The 25,248-nt window shown below is 37.6% G+C and overlaps 3 protein-coding genes across 5 annotated transcripts in view; 1 reads left to right on the top strand and 2 right to left on the bottom strand.

The window, feature by feature from the left end:
• Positions 1–13,359, bottom strand: part of Fto (fat mass and obesity associated) — a 379,565-nt gene extending 366,206 nt beyond the window's left edge. The window contains exon 1 of the mRNA XM_013027975.1: positions 13,280–13,359. Within this exon, the coding sequence (XP_012883429.1) occupies positions 13,280–13,324 (45 nt within the window). The 5' untranslated portion in view covers positions 13,325–13,359. The remainder of the gene's footprint in view (positions 1–13,279) is intronic.
• Positions 1–13,359, bottom strand: part of LOC105994460 (renin receptor-like) — an 86,237-nt gene extending 72,878 nt beyond the window's left edge. Inside the window, exon 1 of one of the 2 annotated variants that reach the window (XM_013027976.1) lies at positions 13,280–13,359. The gene's annotated coding sequence lies outside the window, so the exon portion shown is untranslated. The remainder of the gene's footprint in view (positions 1–13,279) is intronic. The other variant, XM_013027977.1, reaches the window with a different exon arrangement.
• A 244-nt stretch (positions 13,360–13,603) lies between these two features.
• Rpgrip1l (RPGRIP1-like) overlaps positions 13,604–25,248 on the top strand; it is a 95,314-nt gene continuing 83,669 nt past the window's right edge. The window contains exons 1-4 of one of the 2 annotated variants that reach the window (XM_013028013.1): positions 13,604–13,681; positions 15,980–16,071; positions 18,272–18,416; positions 21,710–22,008. In XM_013028013.1, the coding sequence (XP_012883467.1) occupies positions 15,987–16,071; positions 18,272–18,416; positions 21,710–22,008 (529 nt within the window). In that variant the 5' untranslated portion in view covers positions 13,604–13,681; positions 15,980–15,986. Of the gene's footprint in view, positions 13,682–15,091; positions 15,155–15,979; positions 16,072–18,271; positions 18,417–21,709; positions 22,009–25,248 lie in introns of those variants that run through there. The other variant, XM_013028014.1, reaches the window with a different exon arrangement.

Below are 25,248 nucleotides of genomic sequence, written 5' to 3'. Positions count from 1 at the left end.
TGATACTTTGAGAATTCATATAATAAATGTTTGTGGCCAGGCGCCGGTGGCTCACTCTTGTAATCCTAGCTACTCAAGAGGCTGAGATCTGAGGATCACAGTTCAAAGCCAGCGCAGGCAGGAAAGTCCGTGAGACTCTTATCTCCAATAAGCCACTAGAAAACCGGAAGTGGCACTGTGGCTCAAGCAGTAGAACGCTCGCCTTGAGCTGAAGAGCGCAGGGACAGCGCCCAAGCCCAGAGTTCAAGCCCCACCACTGACCCCCCCCCAAAAAAAATAGTTGAAATAAATATTTGTGGAATATTTACTATATACCTAACAAAATGTTTAGTGCTGGGAAAAATAGTAAATGACCAATAAATAAATAAATAAGTGGTCCATAGTTTTGGGTGCATATAATCTAAATGTCAAAATCTTTATTGCTAACTTCAGTCATATCAGGGAACCAGTATCACAATTCTTACAAGCCATATGTGTCATATAGCAGATGCTAAAGGCTCTCAACCACTCTATCTTCAACAGATGCTTATTGGAAGACCCTCCAATACGTACATTGTAGGAACTATGAATTAGACATAACTGCTGTCTTCAGGAAAGTTAAGGACTGTTCAAAGTATCTAAGACTTTATTTCTAGTTTTCAAAAGGAATACAGCATGAAGTAACAGACCTAGAAATAACACAAAGTAACAAGAACTCGCTGTTAACTCAGTGGTTTCACTCCTTAATTTTTGTTTTTGCTGGCTCTGGGGCTTGAACTCAGGGCCTGAGCAATGACGGCCTTAAACCTCTTTGTGCTCAAGGTTAGCACTCTACCACTTAAGCCATAGTGCCACTTCCAGCTTTTTCTGAGTAGTTTATTGGAAATAAGAGTCTCACAGACTTTCCTGCCCAGGCTGGATTCAAACCTGAGCCTCATATCTCAGCCTCCTGAGTAGCTAGGATTACAGGCATGAACCACAGGCATCCAAGCTCACTTCTTAATTTTTAAGAAAGGTACTCAAAGTTGTTCAGAAACGATGATCAAATAAATAACCCTTCTTTCATTTAAAAAAGCAAACCTAGGGCTGGGAAGGTGGCTCAGTGGTAGAACGCTTGCCTTGCATGCATGAGACCCTGGGTTCGATTCCTCAGCACCACATAAGCAGGGGGAAAAAAAAGCCGGAAGTGGCGCTGTGGCTCAAGTGGTAGAGTGCTAGCCTTGAGCGAAAAGCTGGGGGACAGCACCCAGACCCAGAAAAAAAAAAAAGCAAACCTACAAAGCTGAGATTAACCAAAAGATAAAGATGGATTTGAGGGTGGGGAAAATAGAGCAGAATCTTTCAGGTAAAGTTGTAATCTGTTAAGTCCCTTGGTCACTGGCCATAGATTGTGAAATACTAAATTTGTTCTTCATATCTTATCCAGGAAAAAATAACTCCTAAACCTGGAATCTCTATTGTCATAATACAGGCTTGTGTATTCTTGTGTGTTTGAGCTTAGAAAATAATAACCCAAAGTGGGATGTTTTGACCTTGGATATTGAAAACTTCAGGAGCAACCTTGGAGCTAGGAGCTGATGGCTCATGCCTGTAATCCTAGCTACTCTGCCCAGGAAGAAAAAGTCCATGAGACTCTTTATAGGCAATTAATCACCAGAAAACCAAAAATGGAGCTGTGGCTCAAAGTGGTAGTACACTAGCCTTGAGCAAAAGGCCAGCAAAAGGGGCAATGCCCAGGCCCCAAGTTCAAGCCTCACTACCAACAACAACAAAAAGCAACCTCAGAACCACAGTCTCTCTCATATCTTCTCCTGCCCTCATCTTTTGCTCCTCCTTCTCTTTTAAAAAGTGAGATCAATGATTGTTTCCAGTTCTAAGTTACTTTACATTGAATAAAACACCAGCTTTCAGACTGGGCTCTGCCCTGAGTGACTCCATTTTAAAAAACAAGAAGTTGATCCATTTTGAGTGCAAATAAGGCAGAATGACTCTACATCTTGTTTATGCAAGTAAGCAACCACCATCTATGGAGAACAAACCATGGAAAAGATAGACAAATAACTTATATAAATAAAAGTACCACCAATGAACTTAGCAAACTAAAGCATGAACACATAGATAGATAGATAGATAGATAGATAGATAGATAGATAGATAGATAGATAGATAGATAGATAGATAGATAGATAGATAGATAGATAGACAGACAGATAGATAATCTGTATCAGAAAAATCAATCCCATGAGTGAACTGAACATACCAAAAGCCAAGAATAGTGCACCCTTTTACCTGGATCATATAAAAGGAAAGACCCCTAACCCAGGGATACAGCAGCACCCACTGATGTATAATGAGACCCTGCTTGATATAATGCAAATTCACCAGTCCATCAGTCCATATCCAATAAGCTTGGAATAAACTGTGCTCCTTAAGCCAACACTGAACCTTGAACTAGTTCTGGGTTTTGACACCCCCAAAGCCTCAACAGCTCAGTGACTGGGCTCATTACCATCTTATCTAAGACCTGCAGTGACTCCCTTTACCACAGTAACAGCCCTCTGCTCTTGTCTTCAGCCAGGTTTCTTTGAATCCTGGAAGCTTTAACTTTTTTTTTTTAGCTTTCTGTAGCTTCGATATTATTGTTAAGTATAATGTCTAATTTGAGAGTTGATAGCAATAACTAAGACTGAAATAATAGAATGGGTTTGCCAATTGGCTCAAGGCTATCAAGCAAAGTAAGCAGTACTTGACAAATGAATGCCAACTAAATTGACTTAGCTTGTGAACTTATTGTTATTCTATAAATTCTGACTTTATAGAAAGACACAAATGTGACTGTTTCTGACACAGATTGTTCACAGTAACGAGTAATTAGAATTCTTCTTCCTCAAGGCAGATAATAGTAACTTGAGTCCCTTCTTTTCCATAAAACCTAAAAATAGTACTCTAACCTTCCCCTACCTTTGTGTGACAAAAAAATTTTCTGACCTACCTTGTCTAATAATAATCATGACCCCCATCATTTAAGAAGGAGTTCCACCTATTTCTGAGAAGAAAAAAGATGCAGAGGTGCTGGGACGGTGGCTCAGTGGTAGAATGCTTGCCTTACATGCATGAGGCCCTAGATTTGATTCCTCAGCACCACAAAAGCAGAAAAAGCCAGAAGTGGCACTGTGGCTCAAGTGGTAGAGCGGTAGCTTTGAGTGAAAGAGCTGAGGAACAGTGCCCAGGCCCAGAGTTCAGACCCCCACGACCAGCAAATATATAAAGTAAATAAATAAAAAAGATGCAGAAAAGCCAAATGTAGCAGATAGGATTTGCTGAGTTTCCCCCACTTCAGTCTATCACATTTGATCAACTCATTACATAGTTATTCTCCCTTCAACCCAAGCATAAAAGGTGATAGTTTCCCTGGACTTCTATCAAGTCTTCATTCTGAAGCATCCTATATCATTTAAAATTGTGATTAAATAAATTCATGCATACATCTGTAATCCCATACACATAGGCATAGAAAGAGGGATCAGAGTCCTAGGCTGGCTGGGAAATCCAGAAAAATAACTAAAGTAAAAAAAGGGGGCTGGGAAGGTAGCTCAGTGGTAGAGTGCTTGCCTTGCATGCATGAGGCCCTGGGTTCAATTCCTCAGCACCACATAAGCAAAAAAAAAAAAAGCCGGAAGTGGCGCTGTGGCTCAAGTGGTAGAGCACTAGCCTTGAGCTGAAGAGCTGAGGGACAGCACCCAGGCCCAGAGTTCAGGCCCCACAACCGGACCCAAAAAAAAAAAAAGTCCATAAGATTCCATCTCTAAAATAACCAGCAAAAAGCTGGGCTGAAGGTATGGCTCAAGTAGTAGAGTACCAACTCAGTAATTGTTATGCCGTTCAAACTCTAGTACTAGAAATAAATAAATAAATAAATAAATAAAAATACATGTTAAACATCTTCCAAGTATTGTGTAACCCCAGTCCAGATGAAATAGATCTTCCTAAGGTAGGAATTCCATGACCTCTACCCCTAGACCATTAGATTCTCCTTGTTACCTAGTCATGTATCATAAAACTTACTGATCCACTGTTGGCCTGTGCTTTTTTTTTTTTTTTTTGGCCAGGGGAGTGGGAGTGGTGGCTAGATAAGGGATGGAGAAGAATTTAATTCCAGGAGTCTGCTGTTAAAGCCTCGTACTCTCCACTATGGCTCCCCTTTCAGTGGGAGCCACGTTCTAAGAACTTGGGGGGGGGGAGTCCTATCATGGATACTACTGAACCCTACATATGTCACCCTAAGATAAAAAGTTAAATTTATAAATTAGGCAATCTAAAAGATTAACAGCTAAATAGCTATTAAATATTAGTGGTAGCTAATGTTATTATTAACAGTTAATAATAAAATAGAACAATTATAACTAATGAAAGTTCTGTGAAGGAGGAAGAAAAGGGAAAGGGGTGAGGGAAAAGGAGGGAAAAAAAGAGGAAAAAGGGGAGAGACAGAGAAAAGGAGTTAAAACGAATACTAACACCTTTGAACCACAGTTGACCCAGGGTATATGAAGCCACAGAAAATGAAGGCCTGGATAAGAGGGACTATGCAAAATGGAATGTACATTTTCCATCCAAATGAGCAACTCTGATTTAGCTCTACTTAGGGAAATATATATCTGCTTTCTAGTTGTCCAAGACAGCCAAAAACCCAGATTCTAATATGAATCTTCAACTTTTACATACCTGAATTCCAAACTTTCCAGTTTACTTAGGTCAAATAAATACTTTTACAACCAGGATGAATAATTGGACTATAAATGTATCTCCATTATCCCCCAAAAATATGCATGCCAAAATGCATAATCTACAGCCAATCATATGAAAACATTAGACAATCAAGAATCCAGGGCCAGTTTATAGAACAAATACCTGTACTCTCTCAAACTGTTGATGCCTTAAAAGACAAAGATAAGATGAGGAACAGTTTAGATGACATTAAAGCCAAATTAAAAGAGAAAAGCCCACCAGAGGGATGTGAAAAATGTAATGACCCTGGGTCAAAGCCTGGGCCAGGAAAAAATAATGCTGAAATGTATTATTATAACAATTACCAGAAAATGAATACAGATTTTAGATTAAATAAGAGAATTATATTGATGTTAACTTTTCTAATTGCTAATTGCTGTGTTTACATTTAAGAGAATGCCCTTGTTCTGAAGAAATACATGCTAAACTATCTTAGTTTAGGATTGATGCTTCCTCCTTACTCTGTAATGGTTCACTAAAAATAATAATAACGATAATAATAATAAATAGGAGCCAGGTGCCAGTGGCTTACACCTGTAATTCTAGCTACTATGGAGGCTAAGATACAAGGATCAAAGTTTGAAGCCAGCCCAGTCAGAAAAGTCTGAGAGATTCTTAGTTCCACTTAACCACCAAAAAGCAGGAAGCGGAGCTGTGGCTCAAATATTAGGTAGAAAAAAAGCTCAGGATTAGCATCCAAGTCCTGACTGAGTTCAAACCCGGCAACAAAACAAAACAAACAAACAAACAAAAAACACTGAGAAAGAATGCCCTGGTTCTGAATTCAAGGCCCAGCACAAGCACAAAATAAATAATAGTAATAATATTAATAACAATCACTAATAATAACTCAGTGGTAGAGATCTTGCCCATCATGGGCAAGGCCCTGAATTTTATCCCTAGAGCCACAAGAAATTATAAAAAAAAAAACAAGTTACAAATTATACACATACACAGAGAAAGAGAGAGGAAAAAAAAAAAACAGCACGCACAAGAGAGGGAGAAGGTGGGCTCATCTACAATAAAGACAATATAGCAAAAATGTAACTTACATATCCAATTCATAATATAAAATTGTATCATCTAAAAATCAGATAGCCTCTTAGGCTACCAAATTCAATTGAGGCCATACCCACTCTATCTCTGGCTTAGGGGACAAATTTAATCACATTGGGGCCCCATAGTAGTCCAGAGTAGCAGCCATCCTATTTTCAAAATGGAGAAACTGAGATATATAGTGGATTGCCATTTCAACAGCAAGAAAAATACTAGAGCCATAGCTCTAACTCTGATCTTCAGGTTGGCAACGCTCACCTATCATCCCAGTATTTACATGGTTTAAACAGGAGTTTAAGTTCAAGGCTATTACAGAAATTATATTTCTCAAAAACAGAAAAAAAAATCTAATCTGAATTATTCCACTATATGCCCTTTAAGAAATTTTATTTTAGGAAGTGGCGCTGTGGCTCAAGCGGTAGAGCATAGTAGAGCACTCACCTTGAGCCAAAGAGCGCAGGGACAGCGCCAAAGCCCAGAGTTCAAGCCCCATGACTGACCAAAAAAAAAGAAGTTTCATTTTAAAAATTCATGGCATAGAGGGGAGGGAGGAGTTAGGGAGATGGGTAGGAAAGGGATGGTAGAGGAAAAACAAAAGAAGGAGTAACAATGCTGGATAGGAAATGTACCCATTACCCTACTTATGTAACTGTAACCCCTCTGTACAGTATCTTTACAATAAAAAATATATATTAAAATTTTTTTAATTCATGGCATATTCAGCAGACACTATGTAGAAATGGACTCTGCAACTTGTCAGCAGAAACAAGAGAGAAAAACTGGGATGAACTGGAAAGAAGGGATGACATTCTCCAAAAAGAAATATACTCATTACCTGACTTTGAGACAGTAATAACAATTTTAAAAATTCATGCAATATGGTGTGGTGCTCTTATGTTTCAATGTAAATAAATATCATGATATGAAGCTACTTAGACCAACTTTCTTATTTACCATCAAGACTTGGAAACTGTATAAAAGTCTATAGCATAACAACATAAAGAAGAAAATATAGTAAAAAAAAAAAAAATTGAGGCCAGATATGGTGGTACAGGCCTATAATCCAAGCACTGCTGAGGCAGGAGTATCTTGAGTTCCAGGCCAGCCTGGGCTACATAGAGAGACCCTAGCTCAAAAAAAGAACAGAAATCAGAGATAGAAGAAGAGGAAAAGGGAAAAAAAAAAGAAAAAGGAAGTAAAAGAGAAAGAGGAGGAGAAAAAAATAATCTAAATTACTTTAAAGACAAAGAAAGAAGAAAGCCAAAAGTAATTACCCATTGTAGAGATGATAAAGTTTACTTTAAAAAGCAAACAAGGGGGCTGGGAAGGTTGCTCAGTGGTAGAGCGCTTGCCTTGCATGCCTGAGGCCCTGGGTTCGATTCCTCAGCACCACATAAGCAAAAAGAAAAAAGCCAAAAGTGGCACGTGGCTCAAGTGGTAGAGTGCTAGCCTTGAGCTGAAGAGCTGAGGGACAGCGCCCAGGCCGAGTTCAGGCCCCACGACCAGACACACACAAAAAAAAAAAAAACAAGAAATCTTTGTGACTTTGGTATTGATATGGACTTCATAGATATGGCCCCAAAAAATGAATCATGAAAAGAAATAATTAGAAACTCAAAGGATTAGATATTTCCAACACAGATAGACACAATAGTTTTTCACCCAAAAATGCAAGAAACTACTAGCTCAGGCCCATAATCCTAGCTACTCAGGGAGCTGAGATCTGAGGATTACCATTTGATTCCAGCCCAGGCAGGCAAATCCACGAGACTCTTATCTCCAATTAACCACCAGAAAACTGGAAGTGGCATTGTGGCTCCAATGGCTCAGGGACAGCACCATGGCCCTGAGTTCAATCTCCACCACCATGAAAAAAAAAAAAACTAATGAGATACCACTTCACATTTACTACAATGACTAAAATCAAAGACAGACAATAACAATTAAAAGAATTGCAACTCTCAAAACTGCTGGTGGCAACATAAAATAGAGCAGCCCACCAGAAAATAGTTTGGTAGTTTCTTAAAATATTAACCAGAGATTTACTATATGACTAACAACTCCAAGAAGAATGAAACTGTATATCCATACATAAACTAAAATGTAACTACTGATAGTAGTAGCATTTTACATAATAGCCAAAACAGGGGAAAGAATTGTGGCATATCTATATATATTGAAAGGTATTTGAATAAAAAAGTTCAATATTGATATCCACTACAACATGGATGAACCTCAAACACATTTTGTGTGGAAAAAAAAGCTCAACACCAAAGACCAAATATTAGAAAATTCTATCTATATAAAAGTTTCCAAAAAAAAAAAAAAGTTTCCACAAGAGAACAAAAAAATAGTGGCTGCCTAGAAGTGTGGTACAAGTTAAAAATAACTGCCAGTGAATGCATTGCCCAATAGAGATCAAACAGGAAGACTTACACTGTGACTTGTTTGGGAATAGCCCCAAACCAAGAACAATCTAAATGTCCAGCAACCAGTGAATGAATAAATAGGTGATATAGCCAGAGACTGCACTATTAATCACCAATAAAAAGGAACAAACTAGTGATACGTGTAGTAACACAGATTTCAAAAATCATTATGCTGAATGAAAAAACAGAACCAAGAGTACAAACTGTATGTTTCCAGTTACATGAAATTCTAGAAAATACAAATTCATCTATAGTGACAGAAAACACATCAGTGGTTGCCAAGATGGAGGGAGAGTTGGCAGCAAATGAGCAAGAGGAAACTTTCAAAAGGAATAGGAACGTCTTCTCTGCCAACTGTGGCGGTTTTACATGTATGTACATCTGTCAAGACTCATCAGTCCGTATATTACAAAATGATTGCAGATTACTAAATATAAATCATCCCTCAATGAACTTCATTAGAAAAAAATAGAATTCATAGTAATCAGTTCTATTTAGGATTTAAAACAACTGCCTATATTTTCTTCTAGTCAGAATTTCAGAAGTAGACTATTTCAAATAAAGACCAAAGAAACATCAAAGGCAAATAGGAAGACAACTTGCTTTTTTGAAGAAATATTTCACAAGCAGATAAATGGAGGGAAAAAAAATTATGAAACTGTAGTGCGAAGACCAGATTCTGATTCCTAGTTCCACTTAGCATACAAGTGGCTTTAAGCACATCACAACTTCTCTGAACCTGTTATTAATGATATTAATAATGACCTCCTAGGCAACAACTAAATGTCAATGGTCTAACAGGTCCTCTGGAGCAGAGATTCTGTCTTAGCCCAAAGTATCTCCCCAGTATATAGCAAATAACTGGTGCTCAATAAATCGTTACAGAATTTCTGAATTACTTTAAAACGAAAGGTGAGAAAGATACGATATATAATGCCAACAGGAAATATCTTATTGTTTCTCTGCATGAGAAAGGATAATGAATGTAAAATATTAATGCTAGCGGGGTCTTACCCCTTTGTACTCACATCACAAGCTACATCACAAGCATACCTAAGCAGGTCCCTTGGGGAACGTCTCACTAAGTCAGCCATTAAAGAGCAGATTGATTTTGGTTTTGGTTTTTTAACCCAGGGTCTCACTATATGGCCTAAGGCTGGCCTAAACTGGAGATCTTCCTGCCTCACCCATACAAGTAGGATTATATGCATGTACCATAGCAATTAGCTTAAGTTTGGTATCTTAAATGCTTAAATGTATTTCCCTAGAACTCTAGGTGGGACTACAAAAAAATAAATAAACTTTTGGTATTAACAGCTTGCATTGCTGGTTATTCAGGGATTCAAAATGGTGGTTTGGGGTGTTTTGTTTCTTTCCTTTCTCCCTCCCACCCCATGCTGGAGAACCCAAGATTAACACTTTTTTTTTTAATTGTGAAAATACTGTACAGAGGGGTTACAATTATATAGGCAAGATAATGAGTACATTTCTTATCAAGCATTGTAGCCTCCTCCTCCTTTGTTTCCCCTTCCCATCCCTTCCCATCCTTCCCCACCCCCCACCCAATCCTCCCCGCTCCCCCTGCCCTCCCCTCACCAAAGTTGTGAAGTTCATTTTCGACATAAAGACTTGTTGCAATGGGTCCACCTGTATCCCTATTTAAATGATTTGTTTTTCCCCTTCCCCTCCACAAATTATACCGACAGCAGGGGTTATACTGTGGGGGAGGGATATACAAAGCAACAAAGAAATAATCTTATAAATGTGTTAGAAACAATCATAAGAAAGAAAACAAACATTTGAGTACATATCTTAGGGTTCATTTCCCTAACATCACCTTATCTGAACTTTTCTGCTTGACTCAGACATATACTAGATATTGCAAATAAGGGAAACTATGAGACCTTTGTTTCTTTGGGCCTGGCTTACTTCACTTAATATAATTTTTTCCAAGTCTTTCCATTTCCTAACAAATGGGGCAAAGTCATTCTTTCTGATGGAGGCATAGAATTCCATTGTGTATATATACCACATTTTCTTGATCCACTCATCTACTGAGGGGCATCTGGATTGGTTCCATACCTTAGCTATAGTAAATAGTGCTGCAATAAACATAGTTGTGCTGGTAGCTTTATTGTGGTCTTGTTTGTAAACATTTGGGTAAATGCCCAAAAGTGGGATTGCTGGGTCATAGGGGAGCTCTATGTGGAGTCTTTTGAGGAACCTCCATACTACTTTCCAAAGTGGTTGAACAAGTTTACACTCCCACCAAGATTAACACTTTATTCTTCAGTATAGCTGAGCTGTCTTGTCCCCCTTGCCTCTCTCCATCTCTCACCCTCTCCCGTCCTACCACCTTCTCTTTCTCTCCTTCCCTCTTCCTTCTGTTCCCCTCCATCAAAACCCTTCCCCTTCCACTAACCCTCTCTTCCCCCTCCCACTACCAGGAAGGAGTAAAACCTATGTTAAATAAGATATATCTCACAGAGTGAAGCCAAAAACAAAACAGTGATTTGGACATAGAGTCCATCACATATCCCAAAATGTGCCCATGAGTTTCTGCTTTAAAATCAGACACTTAGCTGGACACTGGTGGCTCACGCCTATAATCTTAACTACTCAGGAGCCTGAGATCTGAGGATCATGGTTCCAAACCTTCCTGAGCAGAAAAGTCCATGAAACTCTTATCTACTCAGAAAAAGCCAGAAGTGGTGCTATGGTTCAAGTGGTAGATCCCTAGCCTTAAACACAAAGAGGCTCAGTCACAGTGCCCAGGCCCTGAGTTCAAGTCAGGGGGGGGGGAGGAGGGGGAACCAGACACTTTCAGATGACAACAGAGCTCTGAGAGATTCAACTTTCTCTATCCTCTATTTTTCACAAATAATAATAAAACATTTCCTTTTTCTCAAAACTTTGCTCTGGCTATTTGTAAACTGACATTGTAAATCTGCAATAACTAGATCACTTTTAAAACTATAAATTCTTTTTATTTATTCCAATAAGTATTATTTTATATGATCAGACTCACTGATCATATAAAAGGCATTGTGCCTTTGTGTTTCTCCCTAAAGAGTATCCTCCTCTGGTCTGTGTGTGAATGCCTAGAGTCCTGTATTAATCATGTCCTGGTGTATTTTAGATCTAGCTTGCACATATGAGAAGAAAACATGTGCTGTTTGGTAAGACTAAATTCTATGACAAGAACTGTACCTGTTTTATTTACCACTGATCTTCATTTCCAGTATTTCCCTAACACAAAGTACATACCAAACAGAACTTGCAAAAGCCTTGTAAGTAGATAACTACAGTCAAGGAGGACTTTTAACAAAGTCAAAGTGAACTGGGTGCTGATGACTCACACCAATAATTTTAGTAGCTACTTGGGAGACTGAGATTAGAAGGATCATGATTCCAAAATAAGAGGGCATACACAAGAGACCCCCACTCAATTAACAGCTGTACACAATGGTGCATGCCGGTCATCCTAGTTAAGTGAGAGGCTAAGATCAGGAAGTTCATAAGGTCCAGAACCCAGGCTGAAAAGTTGGCAAAACTCCATCTCAGAAGAAATCAAGAGAGTTAATACACACCCCTCATCCCAGCTACAAAAGGAAGCCTAAAACTAAGCAGATCAAGATCCAGGCTTACAACTGTGCAAGAAGCCATCTCAAAAATAACCACTTCAAAGAAGGTCTGGAAGCATGACTCAGAAGTAGAGTACCTGTCTAGGAAGCATAAAGCCATGGGTTATGTAGTTTAAAAAAAAACACTACAGTATTTTTACAATAAAAAAAAATACAAAAACAAAGTAGCCTAGAGCAGTAGCTCAAGCTACTCAGAAGATAAGGAGAATAGTTTCAAGACCATTCAAAACCAATCTAAACAACAACAACAACAAAAGCTATCTTTTGCAGAGCAGGACTGTTAGCTTTGCAGAAAGCATAGGAGGGTTGAAATCTAGGTATCAGAAATGGACAAAAGTAGAGAGATGTCCAATATACTCACAAATCCATAGGACCTAACTTTGGGGAAAGGAAAGCCTTCAATTTTTCTTAGCCTGAGCTCTTCATCAGTGAAACTAGACTGTTGATCCTTTCAATGTGCTATGCTAATATTATGGAATAAGGTATTATTTACTTAATGCAAGTGTCTGATACACAATAAAATAAATACTGAAAATAAATAAATCACCATGCGCAACTAGCATGGTCATCCCAAGGCAGAGAATAGAAATTGACATCCACAGTGCTGAAGTCAGACTATGTCAGCTGCCCACTGAGGCAACTAACTATTCCAAATAAATATATGTAACCACATAGATATTTCATCTAAGCAGCTCTCAGTCCTCAGAGACTGTGAATGAGAAAGCACAGCTGGAATGATAACAGAATGTCCAGTAAACTGAGGCCGTGTGGCTACAAATTGAGCCAAGAAATAGGTTAAGAAGCAAGACAAGAAAATAGGTGTTTTGATTTTAATTTCTGAGCTGCACTGTTTCCTGAGCAGCATTAATTTACAAAACTGATACACATACCACTGTCCCATGTGTCCAAGTCCCTTACAAAACAGGTCCAGTCCTCTATACAGAACAGTACTAATTTACCAAGCACACACACACACACACACAAACACACACACGCCTGTCCTGAATACTGAGGAATACTAATTTACACACACACAGAGGCCTGTCCTGCATCCTGAACAATACTAATTTACCCCATACACCACACACACACACACACACACACGCCTGTCCTGAATACTGAGGAATACTAATTTACACACACAGAGAGGCCTGTCCTGCATCCTGAACAATATTAATTTACCCCATACATCTCACACACACACACACACACACACACACACACACACCCTGTACAGGTCTCCAAGTCCCTTGCAGACCAGGACCAGGCCCTGTCAACCCTTGGCTCAACACCAGGCATTCGCCCACAAAGAAAACAAGCCCTCAGGGTTCCCTGCACCTATCTCCCAACACGGGAAGAGCCCTGGACCTCGTAAGTTCGCCACACCTTAGCTTCGCGCTCCCGTTCCTCCGCCGTCTGGGTACGCTTCATGCTGCCACCACAGAAGCCGCCTTCGCCGCCGCGAGCCGCGTTGACCTCTCGTTCTGGACCCGCCTCCTGCATGTAGTTCTCTCCGGGCCCTGTGGCCGTCCGGTACTATTCTTACTCAGAGCCGTAAGAACTACGCCTCCCAGCATGCCCTGCATGACGCACGGACACGCTGGAAGCTTGGAAGTCACTACGCTGGGGGAGCGTAGGCCGCTCAGCAGCGCGCCTCTAGCCTGGAGACCTAAGAGAACTGCATTTCCCAGAGGGCAGTGTGGCCTACCAGTTTTTCCCGTGCTCCTCTAGGCCGGCGCTCCACTCGGCGCTATAGCAACGGTAGCTAGCGGCCTGGAAAGCGAGGTGGTGAGTACTGTGGTAAAAGATGGGGGGTGGGGGTGGTGAATGGAAGTTGGCGGACCCTCCCTCCGCAGCCCGGGCTGGGTTCGTGGGTTCGCTCTGCAGCCTGGAGAAGGCCCTGGAGTTCTTGTGTGAAAAGCAGCCCAGCCATGTCCAGGCCCATCCTACAGCCCGCGCTTTGTCCTCACGCTCAGGTCTAGTTTGAAATCGTACTTACACCCCACCCGTGAACCCTCACTGAGGACAGGGACCGTCCCCGTCCCGATGCGCCACATCGAGGGGCACAAACACAGTTCACGCTATTGCCCAGGATTCGGAATTGGTTGGTACACCCTCAGCCTGTTAATGCTATAAAGGCAAGGGACTTTGTTTACCATTTTAGTCTCGGTGACTGTTTCATTCAGCGAAAGATTTTTTTTCTTGCCCACTGTGGATCAGACACTTTTCCACCCAAGACCAATACCCATCTCAAGAATGTTTATAACTTCATTGGTGCAAAGTTATAAGCTAGTTAGAAAAAAAAATGAGATTCTATCACCTAGACGCCATTGCAGTGGAGAAATGAGCTGTGGAGAAATTGGGAAGAACAACATGGAATGATCCAGGAAAGCCCAAGGAGGTGAGAGCTGAACTGAGCTTCAAAGAATGAGGAGCCAGCTATTAATGCAAAAGGCTAGGGAACATAAGACTATGGCTGGCTTGAGGAACTTGCAGAGCGTGGAACAGAGCATGCCAAGCAAGCAGGGAGAGCAAGAGCTAGTGGTGGAGAGGCATGGAGCATTGTGCAGTAACCCGCTGGTAATATTTGGGGCCAGACAATTCATTATCGTGGACTTGATGCACTGTAGGTTGCTGAACCTCATTCCTGGTATCTAACCATTAGAGGCCAGTAACATCTCCCCTTCTGAATTGGCACAGCCAGAAATACCACCTCCTAGATGAGTGACCATGGCCAAGTTACCTAATGTGCCTCAGCCTCCTCACTTGTAAGACAGGAATAACAACTCACAAGGGTATTGTGAGGTTTTTAATTCACCCATATTAGTGAATTAACTAAGTGGTGCATTCTATGGTTTCGTTTCTGATTATATGAATCTTTCCTCTTTAAGTAGAGTACTTAGGACGTTTTCTGCTTTAAGCACTGTAAGCAGTCAATAAATGTGAACATCATCATCCTCTTCATCATTATTACTGTAAAGTAAACCTGAAAGTCTGTGAGGAAAATAATCATTTTCACAGTTTATGGTTATGCTTCTTGATAGTTTTAATGTTGTCTGCATTTCCAGACCTTGATGCCCCATGGACTTCATCCACCAAAACAACTATTTAGTGAATTCCTGTTTAGTGAATTCCTGAGCTAGCCTCAAGACAAATAAGCTTGCTACTTTCTTGGTCTTCACATTCTAGGACCAACATTCTAGAACTTGGGAACCTCTTTCTATGGTATCTTCTTTGACTGTTTCCATTTAACTTTTCTAGGTGGGTTGACATGAAAAATATAGAATTTTTCCTACAATATATTAACTATTCACATATAAAATAAAGACACTGTGTTACATCTCTACAAACAGTATCTATAAGACAAAATGAAGACACTGTGTTACATCTCTATGAAGAATATTAGCTGGACAATTTACATGTTGAGGTAGTAATCCCTTGGACCTAGGCTTTGTGGCAACAGTGGCAGCTGACAAATTATGAAACTTTTCACAAAACTTAAAATGACTCACTAATCTATACCTCAGTTCAAAAGATAATGTTCAGCCTGTTGTTTGTCATCCTAAACACTTTTGCTAAATGCTTTTAATGTGCCATTTCACTCACTTTTAGAATAACTATGAAATAGGTATGCTTTACTCTATCTTAGAAATGAAAACACTGAAACTCAAAGAGGTTTGCATGACTTGACCAGCTGCTAAATGATATAATAAGCGTTTGAATCAGGTTCTTGACCTAGCTTTTTCTTTGTGGTTGGAGAGGGGTTAGAGAGGAGGTATTTCTTCAATTTGGAAGAGTTCGTTTTATTTCAGATAGAGGAATTAAAAAGAGAAAAGGACAAATGATAATCTTACCTCATTTCCTAAGCAAACTGTAGGAAATACACTGTTGAAAGAGACATGGTCTCCATGATTGAATGCAGTATTACTTTTAGAATAGAAGCTTTCATCTTCTTCTAGCAGCACATGTGGGCAATAAGATGTCCATTAAAGTTCTAGTCCCTTATTCATTTTATTTGGTTCATTCCATTGCATAGTTAATGTAATAACTTGGAAAGGGTTCGCTTGAATTTTCTTTTTTCCACAGATAGGCCATGTCTGGTCCCACTGATGAGACTGCAGGAGACCTGCCTGTGAAAGATATAGGTCTAAACCTCTTTGGAGTGGGAGGGTTACAAGGTATGGCCACCTGTTCCTAATTACAGTTATGAACTTTGATCAGTGATTTCTTTACTTTTAATTTAAAGTATTTCTGATATTCATACAAACCAAACCATTTAAGTAACTATATAGCTCTTGATTGGACTAAACAAGATGGAGACTTAAGAACACATATGGTATTTTACTGCATGCATCAATTATCAACAGCTCATAGCAAATCCAAGATCCCCCTCTGTCCTGATAAAGAATTGTTATAAATCATCTTTTTAAAATTCCACACATCAGGAAAAACTGCATAGAGTATCAAGCCTCCAAACTGAATTGCCTGGTTTAAATCACATTCACCATTAAAAACATTTCTTTTTGTTTAAATTTTATATAGGAGGAAATGCCATATTTAAAAATTTTTGCCTTTCAAGTAGAGTATCTCAAAATGGCCTGTTTATGCTAGTGATAGTGACTTTTCAATCAAATTAATACACATTAAAGGTTTTCTTTTTCCTTTTATCACTTAATTGTTGCTATAGAGCTAAAGAGCACTTTCAAATTGAGAAAGAAAAGCACTGCTTTAAAGAGCAATAGAGTACAGGGCTATGTTTATATTTGGATAAACAGTGTGCCATTCATTCCCTCATGCCACTAAATTTGCCATCAAGAGGGCTAGGGATTTAGAATATTCCACTAAGGAATCTTCACATACTTTTCAATCAGAACAATGTATTAACAGCCACATTTACCTCAGATAGGTGGTCAGTGTATTATTCATTGAAAAAGATGAATATGATTATACAGATTTTATTATTAAAAGTAAAAAATACATAAGCTTTGTTATAAAAAGGGAGTGTCAGGTATATGGATAAACTTTAAATATGCAAAGCATTTATTTTGTTTTGTTACTTTGTAAATTCAATTATTGTCCTCAGCTAACAACTATAAGATTTTTTTTACGTATGCCAGTATCAGAACTGGAACACAGAACCTTGTGCTCACTCTACATGCTTGCTCATGGCTGATTTTCTACCACTTAAGCCACAATTCCAACCAGTAATTTTTGCTGGTTAATTGGAGATGGAGTGTTTCTGACTGTTGTGCCCCACTGGCTTTGATCCTCAGTCTTCGCAATCTTAGCCTCTCAAATAGCTAGATTACAGATATGAGTCACCAGCACCTAGGAACCACAGGGTTTTAATTTATGAGTTTGTTATTTGTTTCTACTGAAGAATGTTTATAATTGACATACTGCACAGGTATATGGAAAGAACAAAAGTAATCATCTATTTTAAAATATATGGACACGCTAAAAGGGTATAAAACTTTTTTTTTTTTTGGTCGGTCATGGGGGCTGAACTCTGGGCCTGGGCACTGTCCCCCAGCTCTTTGTATCAAGGTCAGCGCCCTACCACTTGAGCCATAGCGCCACTTCCGCCTTTTTTCTGCTTATGTGGTGCTGAGCAGTTGAACCCAGGGCCTCATGCATGCGAGGCAAGCACTCTACCACTGTGCCAACTTTTTAAAATATGAAATAGCATACATAGAAATGAGTTGTAAAGTTGTAAAGATTTCAAATTACAGTGTTTTAATTTTAGAGGGGGTGTTTGTTTGATCTTGTAATTTTTATAGTTTTCTATAACCTAACACTCATATCTATCTTAATTATATTGTGTCACAGAATTATACTAATACTTGTTTTGGGGAAGGAAGGGAGAAAGGGGGAGAGAGGGAAAGAGGATAAAGGGTGGGAGGAGAGGAAAGAAGGAGATAGAAAATGCGTTCAGGTACTATGACTTTTTCCTGGAGTGCTTGCAAGTGAATGCAAAACATTGTACATGTTAGACAAGCACTCTATCACCAAGTTACATCCCCAGGCAGAGTCTGACTTTTGACTTTTAATTTTTATTTTTCAGAATACAAATTAAGAAGTCTATTTAATCAGGGCTTCAGTTTATAATTTGAAAATGTAATGATTTGAATACATGTTAAAGAATACTGTTATTATTTAGATCTCTAATTCTGTATATAAAACATCACTAAGGCTTTATTCTCAACTCAAGTTGTTGTTGTGAACAATGCTCCAACATTTTCTAAAGAAATCACAAAGGAAATAAATCACAAAAGAAAAAAATCTGAGTATATGGGAGATTATTTTAGGATCAGCAGTTAGCGCTTTGAGAGGCTATTTTAAGTAATCTTATAATTAATTACTTTGTATTTCTTTCAGAAACTGCAGCAGCCCGAACGATGAAGTCCCGCCAAGCAGTGTCACGTGTCAGTCGTGAGGAACTGGAAGACAGATTTTTACGTTTGTGTGATGAGAACATTTTACTTAAGCAGCATGCCCGTAAGCAAGAGGATAAAATTAAAAGGTTATGATAAAAAGCTTTTAGCTTTTTTTTTTCCTTGACTCTAAAGTTTGGAGGCTATGCTTTTTTTATAAACTTAATTGAAAGCCCCACCTTCCATCTCTTTTAGAACAGGCAGGTTGTAAATAAATAGAATTTTTAAAAATGGAAAATCTTACAAAGTAGAATAATAAACTAAAAAGATTGTATTTATTATGTCTGAATTGCTATTTGAAAAAGAGCTAATAGCTAAGAGTGCCATGAGTATATCATATCTATAAATAACTTTTGGTTTAATATTTATGGTTTAAAAAGCAAATAGCCAAAGCATCTGTTTTTTAAATGAGACCCTAAAAGCCCTATATACTCACTTCGTGTCATGATTGTGAAGGAAAGTTTTAAAAGCTAATTAACTATTCCAACTTGTTAGAATGCCTGTTCCCTTAAGATTTGGGATTTATTAATGAAAATATCACTGCAATCTCTGGAACATATTTAACTTTGCTTGGGTTAGTCTCAGTTCTATATTTATATCAAAGGGTCTCTACTGTTTCTGTGAAAGTATATTTTCACTTTTGACTTGTATGCAAGTCAAAATTGAAATCATGTCTTATGAGTAGTTCTTTAATCTTTCTTACCTTTAATTCTTATTCAAAATGCCATTCCTATGTTCTGAATGTATGGGATTATAAACAAAAAAATGCATGCACATTTGTAAGCATGAGCAACTCTGTATTCATATTCATGTTCTAGGTTCAAAGAAAAGTAAAGACAGCTATTGAAGAAAGAAGATAGGGTTTTGGGGGGTTTTTTTGCTACTGCTGCTTAGAATTCATCATAAAGAAGTGATTTCCAGTTTACTTTCAACTCTGTAAACTGTATTTTCCATCCAGGACTTGATTAGTACAGGCCTTTTACACTAATTAATTTTTTTCTTTGCTTTTTTGTTTTGTTTTGCCTGTCCTAGGCCTGCACTCAGGGCATGGATGCTGTCCTTGAGCCTCTTCATGCTCAAGACTACCACTCTACCACTTGAGCCACAGTGTCACTTCCAGTTTTTTGAGAGTAGTTTATTGGAGTAAGAGTCTCACATACTTTCCTGCCCTGGGTAGCTTCGAAAAGTGATCCTCAGATCTCAGCCTCCTGTGTAAATAGGATTACAGGCTTGAGACCCTGGCACCTGGCTTTGAGTTGATTTTTAAGGCACAATAAAAAGGACTGGGATAGAAGTCAATTTGTATGTAGGCATTATCTCTCTGCCGCTAGCCTATGGTATGTTAAAGCCATTTGACCTAAGCTATGAAAGTAGTGACAGACCCAGACCCAATGAACACTTTGATCCAAAGCTCTAAATTCCTTCTCAGTCTTACACCACTGACAGTGACTTAGATACATGGGTCAAACTATCTTTCAATTTACCCTTAAGATGTAAGTAGTATCACTTTCTCTTATGTAAATGCAACACTTTATTAATTGCTTTTTTTTAATTTTTAGTTTTACTTTTTGTGAACATACTGTACAGAGGGGTTAACTTCTTTTTTAAGTCAGTATTTATTTACACTTTGTCAGATCCCTTATGGTTCATTAATATCACAAAATAATCAAATCAAGCAAATAGAAAATATTTCCCTTCTGGATAAATATGTCTTGCTTCCAGACAAAAAAATTGTGTTTGAAAAATTTATTTGAACATCATGTAAAGATTTGCAGGCACTCTATTTCTGTGTTTCTCTTGCTTCAGAAGTTATTCATTGGTTTTCAGATAGTGACCTCTTTTTCAAATTAAATCTGTCCTTTCCAGTCTAATCTGTATTTCTATGTCAAAGTCCTTCTTTAACAGTTGATTCAAGTATGTAAGGTTAACAGCTCATTTTAAACCCTGTTTCTAAGGATAGAACATTGAGTGGGCTTGAGACCTAAATTCATTAAAGCATAAGTTACAGTGGGGATTTTTTAGACTATGATACCTTGCCACATTTCCCAGTGATAGATCATTCTGTGAATTAGGCAGAAAGGGAACTAATCATTGATTATTTTACTAGGATGTTTGTGGTACTCTTGAATCTTGGTTTTTATTATCCTATATCCCTTATAAGGCATGCTTAATGGATGTGCCTCAAGGGAAAGAGAAAACAATCTTAACTGATTATGTTATGCATAACTCTCCCTGATGCCACATGCTGTAGGCAGAGTAGCCAGAAGTGTAGATAGACATGTATTACTACTGCATTTACAGAGGACTCTGCTTAGAGGGGGGGAAAGGTTGTTCTATGACATCCCAAAACTATTAAGGATTTTTTTGTTCTCATAAGTAAAAGCTTCTGTCCATAACCATGCTAAAATAAAGTAACTCCCATTTAAAGAAAAATGAAGTGTGTTTTTATTTTCAATCTCCTGTCTGGGTCTTTATAAAAATAGATTCACTATAAACTAGAATCAGCTATTGAAGATGTGCGACCAATTTTGTAAAGTCTTGAACTTGTGTCTCTCATCAAAGCCACCTTTTCTTTCTTGTCCTGCCAAGATTTTTCCATTCACTGTCAGGCATATTTTCCGTACGTGTATATTACATCACCCCCATGTGCCCTTTCTGTCTTTTGTTCTGTCTAACCAGTTTTTATCAAAACTTAAAAGAACCAAAGTTATAAAATCCTGTGATGCCAAAAGATCAACATATATCTAAATTTAAAAGAATTAAGATGATATTTTTTGCATCTAATTATTTTCTGCCACTGAACAGACATTTCTTGATTACTAAGCAACATTTACTGGCATATTTTGGGTTCTTTTGAAATCTTTATGGGGCTGCACATGTGTGCATCAATGACTACTAACCTATTTACATTTTTACATTTACATTTTCTTAGTCCTACAGAAAATGAAAAGAGTATATTACTTAAATGCTGCACAGTCTTAACACACTTTTCAAAAGTTTTAACTTACTGTGGATTGCAGCTATAACCCACCACATCCACAAGCTGTAACTACATTTAAGTGCATACAGCATTCCTATATAAGGTCATGCGTTAAAAATTGCATTTCAGGAACATATGGAGTAAATATGTGTCCTCTCTTTACCAACCTTAAATGATAAGCCTTAGGAAACTGTTATTTGTCAGTGCTATAAAGCAGATTGTTGCCCAGTGGTTTCAATTATCATCAAAGGATTCTTCACAGGCAGTAATAGTTACATCAAAACCTGAAATTTATTATTCAGGTTCTGCACTGAAGTCTTCACAGTGATTATGTTTCTTTCAACAGAATGCATTTTATGCTGACTTCTCACATTCCTTTTCATCTTTTTATTATTTCCCTAGAATGGCCACCAAGTTAATACGGTTAGTTAATGACAAGAAAAGATATGAGCGGGTTAGTGGCGGCCCCAAGCGGCCGGGACGAGATGTGGAAATGGAAGAAATGATTGAGCAGCTGCAAGAGAAAGTTCATGAGCTTGAGAGACAAAATGAAGCCCTCAAGAGCAGACTAATTTCAGCCAAACAGCAACTACAAATCCAGGGTTACAGACAAACTCCATACAACTATGTTCCATCTCGTGTTAATGCTGGACGGAGAAAAGCAAATGAAAATACAGGTTTACAGGAATGTCCCAGGAAAGGTAAAACAAGGCTTATGTTGATCTCAAACCTTTAACAGTCTTTTAATGCATTGTTTCATACAGTCACACAAAGTTTTATTTCTGTATTATTCATGTTTTTAAATGTCTTCAAAAAGAGAAAAATAGGGGACTTGGGGGCTTGCTTTTTGGTGTTATGGATATTATTTTATTACCAGGCATGGTGCTACACTGTAATCCCAGCTACGCAGGAGAAAAGCAACAGAATGGTGACTTCAAGGCTGGCCCTGAAATCTACTAACTCTATCTCAAAAACAAGAATGATGGAGCACTTGACATAACATTGATACTGTAGTATCAATCCCTACTATCCCAAAAGCAAAAATCATTTTATTCTAGATGACTTTCAGATTTGTTTAGTAAAACAGTAACATAAGTATTATTTCTAATACAAATAATACTAGAGACATGCATGAAAAATGAGTTGAATTTGAGTTCATGGCTTTCTACTTACTAGCTGGTGAGGTTGGACAATCTAATTATTCTGAATTTGAGCTTTCTTAACATACAAAATAAAAAGAATTGAAGTCAATGAGCATAAAGATCTCATACATCTCTAAAAATAATCTCAGATCTCTGTTTATTTTTAAAATTAATAACAAAAACTTACTCAAGATATAAAACAGTTTAATTTTGTAGACAGGAATCAATAGTAAGCCTAAATTCTTTCTACCCTCAAACTTACTGTAACGAAATTAAAAGTAAATAAATATTTTAAATAACTTGTTTTAATTGCAACTACTAGAAAGAAAATAAAATGTTAACTCTAATTGATTTTTATTTGTAATATGCTTCACATAAAGATCAAACACCTTCAGAAGTATAAAAGCATAATGTAAAACTTTAGTTTCAATTCACTGAGGAAGAAAAAAAACACCATATGAGCAGAAAGGGAAAAAAATTTGTTGTAGTTTTCTCTCCAAATCAAAATGTTAACACTATCTCCTCCCTAGATAGTGTTCCTTTGAAGTCAACAGGGCCTCCACACAGGCAGGAGGCAGCTGCAGGATGAAAGGGCTTGGCTCTTCCTAGCTATGTGAGATTGCAGTAGACTTTGAATATAATCAAAGTAAGCATAATGAATTATAAATCAGAAAATACCTTCTGCCATTAGTTAACTTTATATGGAGGCAAGTTTAACACTCAGCCTCATTTTCCCCATCTATGAAATGGAATGATAAGAAATCAGGGTAGTGTCACTCCACTCAATATATTTTAACTTTAAAACCATCATTCTTTCTGAACCTTAGTTTTGATGTCCAGGAATATAATTGTCATTCTTTCTGAACCTTAGTTTTGATGCCCAGCAATATAATTGGGCAAGTTGATGTTTAAGGCCTGCAAGTTCTTTTGTACTAAAAAGAATTTGCAAATTTTAGACTAAAATGGGAAGCTGACATAGTTTAAATTACTATTTAAGTAAAAGATTGATACAAGTTTCCCGTTCATTAAATAGCCATAGAAGAGAAGTCTTTAAAAATGTGACTCATTACATTTCTACTTATATTTGTGTTCCGTCAGTGATTCAAACTTTTTTTTTTTTACTGTTCTTAGAGCTCAAGGCATAGGAGTTCATAAACCCTTATATAGCAATGAGTATATTTCTTTTCTTTCTTTTGCTTTTTTTTCCTTCTTTTTTAGTTCAAGGCCAGTCTGGGCCTTGAACTCAGGGCCTCGGCACTATCCCACAGGCAGCCTGGACTCTCAAACTGCTATATAAATACTGTTGTTCTCTATTTGTGCATTTGGATAAAAGACGGAAAGTTCTGGCTTAGGTGTAATAGATGTTATATAGACATCATTCTTCTTGTGAAGAACCAAAGGAATAAAGATTTTTATCTTTTAAAACATAACTACTATTGATATGGGACTGCCATCCCAGCACTTGGGAGGCTGAGTCAGGAGGATCACAAGTGTAAGTGTAACTTGGGCTACAGAATAAGGCCCTGTCTCTAAAAACACACAAATAAATAAATATTTACAATGTGCAATGAAACTGTACTTTTTAATATGGTTTCAAATATATCCTAATACCTCACTTTTCTAAGCAGAATCTTCTCGTACTTCCATATCTGAGACTGTTTTCCATTTTAAAGTCTCGTTTGTCCTGATTTACCTGAAATTCTAATAATTTAATTTAATAATTTAATTATTAATTGTTAGTTTAATTATCTAACATATAATTTAATTTAATAATTTTAATTATCTGATTGTTTTAATTTAATTTAAGTTATTTTAATATAATTTAATTTATAAATATAAAGTATCTCATTATTAAAAGTTTACATTGTTTTTAATAATGGGACTATCCTTGTAAACTTGCATGTAACTATTTTCTCTTTTAAGAGACAAATTCCTCTGTTACCCACTTTAGCCTTGAATTCCAGGCTCAAGCAATCCTGCCAAATCAGCCTCCCAAGTAGCTGAGACTACAGGTGTGAACCACACCCAATGCATATAACTATTTTTATAAGAAATTCTAAGTGCAGCAGAGAAATGTTTTATTTAAGGAATTTTATTGATCCTTTCTCCAAACACCTTTGTTTAAATATGGATTTTCTTAGTGAGGTGGAATAAAACAAACTCAGGAAACACTTTGACTAAAACATATCAAAGGATGAAGAGAGGAAAAGGGATGTGAATGATTAATTTAGAAATCAAAAACATTATCAGAAGCACTAAAAATAGTCAAGTTTTTGAAAAATATTTTACTTTATGCTTCAATTTTTCCTTGTGAAAACCCAAACTGAAAAGTACAGGAGTTTTAAATCATATATTAAATCAGATTTTTTCTAGGTAATTTGCTTTCTAGATTAGAAATACACTACCAAAGAGGATTTTAGATTTTAGCTACCAATAGGTATTAAATAAAATGCAGCAACAAGTATTATCCATGTAACAATTCTAATCTAGAAGGCAAATTACCTAGAAAAAAATCTAAAAATACTATAGAATCTTTGCACATATGTCTTTTACCTCAGAAGAGATTTTTATTATAATATAAATACCTTTAAGATAATAAATCAAGTATCTTTCTTTTCTACCTTCTTTTTTTTTTGTCGGCCATAGGGCTTCAACTCTGGGCCTGAATACTGTCCCTCAGTTCTTCAACTCAAGGCAAGCGCTCTACCACTGGAGCCACAGCACCAATTCCAGTTTTCTAAGTAGTTTATTGGAGATAATAGCCTTACAGACTTTACTGCCCAGGCTGGCTTTGAACCA

The sequence above is a fragment of the Dipodomys ordii genome, unplaced genomic scaffold (genome assembly GCF_000151885.1).
Source record: "Dipodomys ordii isolate 6190 unplaced genomic scaffold, Dord_2.0 Scaffold106, whole genome shotgun sequence".
NCBI lineage: Eukaryota > Metazoa > Chordata > Mammalia > Rodentia > Heteromyidae > Dipodomys > Dipodomys ordii.
This window is presented reverse-complemented; position numbering and strand designations above follow the sequence as displayed.